This window comes from Vespa mandarinia, chromosome 1, assembly GCF_050613455.1.
Source record: "Vespa mandarinia isolate Hongniang chromosome 1, ASM5061345v1, whole genome shotgun sequence".
In the NCBI taxonomy this organism is placed as follows: Eukaryota; Metazoa; Arthropoda; class Insecta; order Hymenoptera; family Vespidae; genus Vespa; species Vespa mandarinia.
In genome coordinates this window covers 16817501-16825000 of record NC_140810.1, presented here as the reverse complement: position 1 = coordinate 16825000, position 7500 = coordinate 16817501, and the positions used below count along the sequence as shown (strand labels likewise).

Genomic DNA, 7500 nt, shown 5'->3' with positions numbered 1-7500 from the left:
ATTAGATTAATGAGAATATACGAGCACGTTTACAATTTAATTCGATGGTAGGAAAGGAGAGAGGAAGGGGTAGGAATGGTCGCTACCAGAGAAGTCGACTTATAGGTTTGTCAATCTTTTTTTTTTTTTTTTTTTAATTTTCTAATGAAATTTTTAGAAAATATTCCTAACGCATTCTTTACGTCTACAAAAAAAAAAAAGAAAGAAAGAAAAAAAAAAGAAACAAATACCTTTCGTTAATTACCGTTTATATATTCTCTTTTTCTTTTTTCTTTATTATTTTTTATTCCTTTTTTTATTATTTTTTTTTTTTTTTTTTGATTTTCTTTTGATTCGTTTGATATTGTCGACGAGATCAAACGACGTCACGGACGTCATAGTTAACGTAAACAATTACATTAATTGGCGTCATCCGTAAGTGAGTTTGTTGGGGGATAATATTAAATGAATAAAAATATTTTTGAAAAAAATTGATATTTTTCTTTTGTTTTTTTTTTTTTTACTTTTTGACTGTAAATATATAAAAAAAAAAGAATAGATTGAAAGAGAGAAAGAAAGAGAGAAAGAAAATTGGAAGGATGATGTGGCCCATGAGATAAAAGAAATTGTTCAAACCCTGGATTTAGATGATTCACCTAAATCCTACTTTCAAAATAACTATACATATATATATATATATACCACGTGTCTTTTATTGAAACAACAGATATCATCGAAAGCATGTTTTTTTCTTCTCCTCAACTCGAACACAACAGAATCGTAAACAAGATTTGTTCTTTTGGTATATCGAAATATGTATACGATAGATATATCTATTTTTTTATCGTCTGGCTTGGCCATCGATTGAATTTTCTTTTTTTTTTTTTTTTATTGCATGTACTTTTATATATAATAATCCTCGATGTTAAAAAAAAAAAATATAAAATATATATATATATATGTCGAGAGGGAGGAAGAAGAGTTATCTTCTCAACAACTTTCAAGGGATCTGCGAAAAAGTGCTAAATTAGAAAATTTTTTTTTTTCTCAAAAGAGGAAAAAGAAATTTTGTTCTTTTTTATTACGCTTTCGTATATATTACAATAATCATCAATGTTTAAATAAAAATAAATAGAAATACGTTTTCGTCGAGTACATTCGTCAAATAATTAATGAAGAAAGCTTTTAAGTTTCAAGCACGTTACACGATATCATTATTTAATATTATCCAATCGAATATTTCGATCGAAATAATAATTATAATATAAAATCAAGGTGTACCAGGTACAATTGGCAATTTTTCTTTTTTTTTATTTTTATTTTTATATATATATTCAACCCTAATGAGAACGTGAATAAGTAAACGTAAAATCATTTTTTCAAATCACATCCCAAATACAAATAAATAGAAAGCTAATCTGATTCCTATGTTTAACGATCGATACGATATACGATATAAAATTAATTGAAACGTAGCTATTAATATTTGATATCTTTTAATTCGTCGTCATTCTTTCCATTACGAGAGAGGAAATATTTTTTGGTTGAATTGAATGACGTATGTATCCATGTACGTACGTACATGCGTTTTATCGAAAGGGTTATTTAAAATTTATCCAAACATATTATACGAGGATTAGATAAATTACGAAGCGCAATTTCCTCGATCGATATAACGGTAGGAAGGAAAGAAGAGAGGAATAAAAAAAAAGAGACAGGGAGAGAAGGGGTGAGAGAGAGAGAGAGATGAAGGGTGGGAGGGAGGGAGGGAGAAATAAAAAGAAAAAAAAAAGAAAAAAAAATGAATGAAAGAAAGAAAGGTGATAATACCGAAGGTAGGTAAGTAGATAGAGAGGGGGGAGAGGAGGAGAAAGGGGAAGGGTCAAACGATCGCGAAAGTTTAAGAATCGCGCTCAAGGATAAAGTGGATAGAAAAGCGATAGTTGAAGTTGAGAGGTCAGTAGTGGTTAGATTGCTCGCTCAATTGGAGTCGTTCTTGCACAATAGACGGATTCGGAATTGCTCCCGAACGAAGAATATCCGATCGATCAATCGTATCGTCCCACGGAAATTAGTTCCGCGGAACGGAAGAATCGTGTTGGAGACACAAAGGCTCAACTGATTGTGAAAGAGAGTGAAAGAGAGAGAGAGAGAGAGAGATTCTTAGCGTTAGTTAGGGAGCATCAAAATCGACAAAAAATCGTCGCGTGTTACGTAGAACGCAAAAAAGGAATAAGGAAAAGAAAGAAAAACATGTCGTCTCAATTTGACAAAAATCGTCTACGTATTTCTTTGATATTATAGGGATCTACGTTGAAATAACGAAAAATATTGTTTTTATCTATAATTTCCATCGATTTCATCTATAATTTCACTCCGGTTTGTTTGTTTATTTATTTATTTATTTATTTATTTGTTTATTTATTTATTTATTTATTTGTTTATTTATTTATTTATATAGAAAACAGAATCGATAATTTGTACAATAAAATCGAGATATAATAAATACGGCTCGAGGATGTTATTTTCTCTCTCTCTCTCTCTCTCTCTCTCTCTCTTTTTTTCTTTTTTTTTCCATTAGACAGTACATTACATATAAAAAAATAAATGATAAATTAATTATGCCCAATTCCATCGTGTAAATCATTAATTTATCCATTTCGCGTATAATTCATTGATGTTAAATAAAAATGATGAAAAGAATTTAATACATTCATTTGTTATAAGCGCTAACAATCGATTACATCTCATACATTTCAATTTCTATCTTTTCTTCTTCCTTTTTTTTTTCTTCCTTTTTTTTTTATATCATTTTTCTTTTTCTCAATATTTGACAATAAATTAAATCTAATTAACGTCGATACGTACTACATCGACGATCGAACTTCGATCATGGCTGAAATGAAAAAGAATAAAAATTAGATCGTGCAATTTGCTTGATTAAAATTTCTTTCTTTTCCCTTGGACTGTTCCCCTTCCCCACCTCCCTATCACCATCCCTTTTAGTTTTATCTGTCAGAAAAAAAAAAGAAAAAGAAAGAAGGAAAGAAAAAGAAAGAGAGAAAGAGAGAGAGAGAGAGAGAGAGAGAGAGAGAGAGAGAGAGAGAGAGTACACAAACGTTAACGTTCCCCCTCACCCCTCCCATTTTTTATTTTGAAGTCAAATTAATTTTACTTTCCTTGAATACTTCTTCTCCTTTTTTTTTATCCTCATACACCTCCTTCTCATTCTCCTCCATTCCTCGTCCCTCCTCGTCCCCCCCCCCCTCTTAAAATTGTACCAAGCACGTTTCTCCTATGGAATTAGGACTCTCGTGAAAATTAGAACGACTGGTTTAAGTTTTCAGTGGCTTTACTTTCTCGTTCGCTCAATGGCTCGGTTATTTCGCTAGGCTCCGTTCATTTCGAAATCCAATCGCAATTTTCTTTCGACGCGCGTTACATATCGAATCATTTGGATGAAATGTTTTATTTGAGAACTAGAGACGAGTTAATCTTTCTAGTTCGAGCTCGGCTTTATTATCGATTAACTTTAACATTAGAAATATCCTAGTTAAAATTTATACGTATGTACATACATATGTATATGTATATATATATATATATATATATATATATGCATGTATGTATATACGTTAGAATAACAATACGTGTCGACATAAATTGCGACGTTTTTATTAAAAACAAATCATATATGATCGTAACGTAGACGAGAAACGTCAAATATTTATCGACGATTCTTTAAGAATATTATTATTTTCGGAAGATACCGAATGTGAATGGTATGAGGTAAGAAAAGGGAAAACGAAACTTTCGTTTGATAGAAAAAGATTGGAAGAAGATAGAAACTTTCTCGAGGTCACACATCCGAAGAAAATTGGATTACCTTTTGTTTTATGATTCTACCCCCCACCCTCCCCCCTTTTCTATCTATCCGTCTATCTATCTATCTTTTGCTTTTTCTCTATGTATGTAATACGTGTGTTTGTGTGTCTACATGCATGTGTGTGTGTATATGCTTTATTTTGCAGTCTTATATACGTTGGACATACACCAGGGAAAAACGTGAAAAAAATCCTATAACCATTCTAGCGAGTTAATTATTAAGATCATACTTCCGTCTACATTGAAAGAAACGACGTAGATATATATATATATATATATATATATATATATATAAGATACGTGACATTTCTTCAAAATGAGATAATAAAAGATTAAAAAAGTGTATATAGAGTATATAGAGTAAATTAAGCGTACGCTGTGTAAAAGCCCATATAGTTTGATAATGATTTAAAGTAATATCGTTTCAAGAAATTGTACGATAAACTATCTCCGATATTGTATTGACATTGTAAATAAATGTTTCGAATAAAATTTATGTTAAATTTTTTGAATATGAAGAGGAGTGAAAGTTTGAACATGGGATAGGAAGGTATGAAGGGAATAATTTAATACGTATCGTAGACATATTTTTTGCACGATATAATGGACGAATTTTTTTCTTTTTTCTTTGCTTCTTTTTTTTTTTTTTTTTTTTTTTAACGTATATCGACACATTCAGCCTAACAAGAGAAAAAAGGATTTATAGAGAACGTCGATACGAATCGAATGATAATATATTATGTTACAAGTTATTATGTAGTTTATCATTTCATTCGATATTTCAGTAATATTTCAATAATTACTATTCCTTGATAATGTTTAACGAACTATGTAATCGAAAAAAAAAAAGAAATGCCGTCCCTTGATGACTAATTGACGAACGAATGATTAAAACTTCGAAAACTGTATGTAATGAAAATAATTAAAAAAGAATGAAAAGAATGATAGAAAAAGAAATTGATTGATTATAAATTGGTTATCAAGTTTTGAAAAGAAAAAAAAAAAAGAAAAAAAAGAAGGAAAAATTGCGATTAACTCACAGTTCGTTAGACTACGATGGAATCGTAAAAAGCTCGCTGAAGTGTCAATGAAAATTTATGGCTTAGGCGTTCGTTCGACTCGTACCGATATATTTTTCTACACATTTGTTTGACCTTTGAAATGTCAATCGACTTTCATCGGAAAAAAAAAGAAAAAAAAAAAGAAACAGAAAAAGAGAAAGAAAAAAAATCATTCACGAGTATCGTCGCATTTTCGGTAACAACGATTGTCTAATGAAAAAAAAAGAAAAAAAAAAGAGAAAGAAAAATCTGCGATACCGGTATTAAATGTTTTCTCTTCCTTTCCCCTCTCCCTCTCCCACCCATCCACCAGCTCTCACCCTTTCAATTTAACCCTTCAAAAAATTTTTTAGCGCGTTAACTTTTCTCTTTTTATATTCTATAAGACGACGTTTATTCGTAAAATCAATTTGGATCGGAGATATTTGGTTGGAAAGAAAAGGAGAAAGAAAAAAAAAGAAAAAAAAAGAGAGAGAGAGAAAATAGAAAGAGACAACAAAAAAGAAAAGAAAAGAAAGAAAGAAAGAAAGAAAGAAAGAAAAACGTGTCACCCTGCGTAGATAGGAAGAAAAGTAAAAAAGAAAGAAGAAGAAGAAGAAGAAGAAGAAGAAAGAAAGAGAGAAAGAAAGAAAGAAAGAAGAAGCTTTGGCTTATAAAATATGTCGTTTTCTGAGAGGACTTACCAGTTCTCAGAGGCGTCCTCGTCGAGGATGGTCCCATCCGCGACTCGATGAGGTAAGTTGCTCGTCGTTCTTGGCCGATTTCTGACCCTCGGTGGACCAACGACACCGGTCCTCGAGAGGCCAGCGCGAAAGGACGCCCTTGCCCTGTCGACTGCTCGAGTCAACGTCATTGAATCACATTAGTCACTGTTAGTAATACGAGCCTCATATACAGGTTGTTCCACGTTAATAAAACATTTTAATTAATTAATTCCCGAAATATTGACTTTAACGATAACGATCAAACATAACGTTTATTATTATTCGATGGATCGATCTATCGTACGAAATATTTTTTTTTCTTTCCCTTTTGGTTTTCTTTTTCTTTTTTCTTTTTCCTTTTCTTTTTTTTTTTCTCCACCACCTCCCCCACCTCTTTTAATTCGCGTAATTTTTTTTCAGATTCGAAAGCGACGCCCTTCTCGTTATTTAAATCTGTCTTTTTTTTTTGTTTCTTTTTTTCTTTTAATATTACGTAAATATTGAGAAAAACGAGAGAGAGAGAGAGAGAGAGAGAGAGAGAGAACTGAATACGATTTCATTATTTGGCTTTTTGTAAAATGAAAGAAAAATAGGGAAGAAAAAACGAAAAAACAAAAGCGTAAAAATTGATCGTTGAATATATCATTCAAGTTTTATATAGTATTAATGAAGTCAAGTTTTGATTATTACATTGAAACGAAAACAAACGAACGAACGAATAAAAATTAAAAAAAAAAAAAAAAAAAAAAAAGAACGAAAAAAAGAGAGAAAATACAAAGAAAAAAGAAGATAGACGATAGCTTTGGTCTATTTGAAAAAAAAAAAAAAAAAAAAAAAAAAAAAAAAAAAAAAAAGAAAAAGTTAGAAATAATAAATAGCATTTTAAATGATAACGTTATATAGATGGAGGTGTTTGTTTACTTTTTCCTTTTTTTTTTTTCTTTTTTTCTTTTTTTCTTCCCCGTTCCCCACCCCGTCTCCCGCCCGTTTTGAAATAACGTAACATGCACATTTGTAACTTCGTCGTTAAAGTTAATATTTACGTGGACCAGCCTGTACGTAACAATAGACCGAGGAGTTAGCGTGTTATTTCAGGGTATCCTCTTTCTACAAACATACATACAGACATACATACATACATACATACATACGTACGTATGTACGTACGTACATACGTACATACATATATATTACTTTCTTCTTAAAACTTCTCTAGTCGCGTTGTGAATAGTCTCGTCGATTTGTCGATTAAACGAACCGTAGAAAAACTATTCAACGTTGGCCGCTATTATCCTTCTCTCTTATCCGAATACCTAGGTGGATACGTGGGCGAGAAATTGTAACGATCGTCGGTGGCCCGAAATTCTGAATATGTCAGAGCCCGCTTACAAACGAATGAACGAACAAATGTTGGCAAAGAGGAAAATCAAAATTCACATTTGATATCGCGCCAAACATAAAAGTCATTGAACCTACGTAAAAATATAATAAACCAAACGAAATTATATACAAGATTGAAATTTAATTCATTGGTCCAATGTGTTAAAGAGGCATAATAAATATTTAATATCCGCTTTACATCTCATCGTCATTCATCATCATCATCATCATCATCATCATCATCATCATCATCATCATCATCAACAACAACACCATCATCAACAACACCATCATCATCACCAGCCACCATTATGACTCTACTCATTTGTTCTTGCCAATTTTCCTTTGTTTATAATGAAAGAAAATAGATGCATTGAAAAAAAAAAAAAAAAAAAAAAAAAGAACAAGAACGAGAACAAAAAAAAAAAAAGAAAAAAGAAACAATCGTAGTACTCCTTTTATTTCGTACCTTGATTTTCTTACTTTGTTTT

The 7500-nt window shown here is 31.0% G+C and overlaps 1 protein-coding gene across 14 annotated transcripts in view; it reads right to left on the bottom strand.

Moving 5' to 3' along the window:
- sei (potassium voltage-gated channel seizure) overlaps positions 1 to 7500 on the bottom strand; it is a 150364-nt gene that overhangs the window by 87969 nt on the left and 54895 nt on the right. For 10 of the 14 annotated variants that reach the window (XM_035871378.2, XM_035871383.2, XM_035871380.2 and 7 more), the window contains exon 4: positions 5609 to 5759. The exons of 1 other annotated variant lie outside the window; for it this stretch is intronic. In XM_035871378.2, coding sequence (XP_035727271.1) covers positions 5609 to 5759 — 151 coding nt within the window. The remainder of the gene's footprint in view (positions 1 to 5608; positions 5760 to 7500) is intronic. 3 more of the 14 variants (XM_035871395.2, XM_085662038.1, XM_035871394.2) reach the window with 1 other exon arrangement.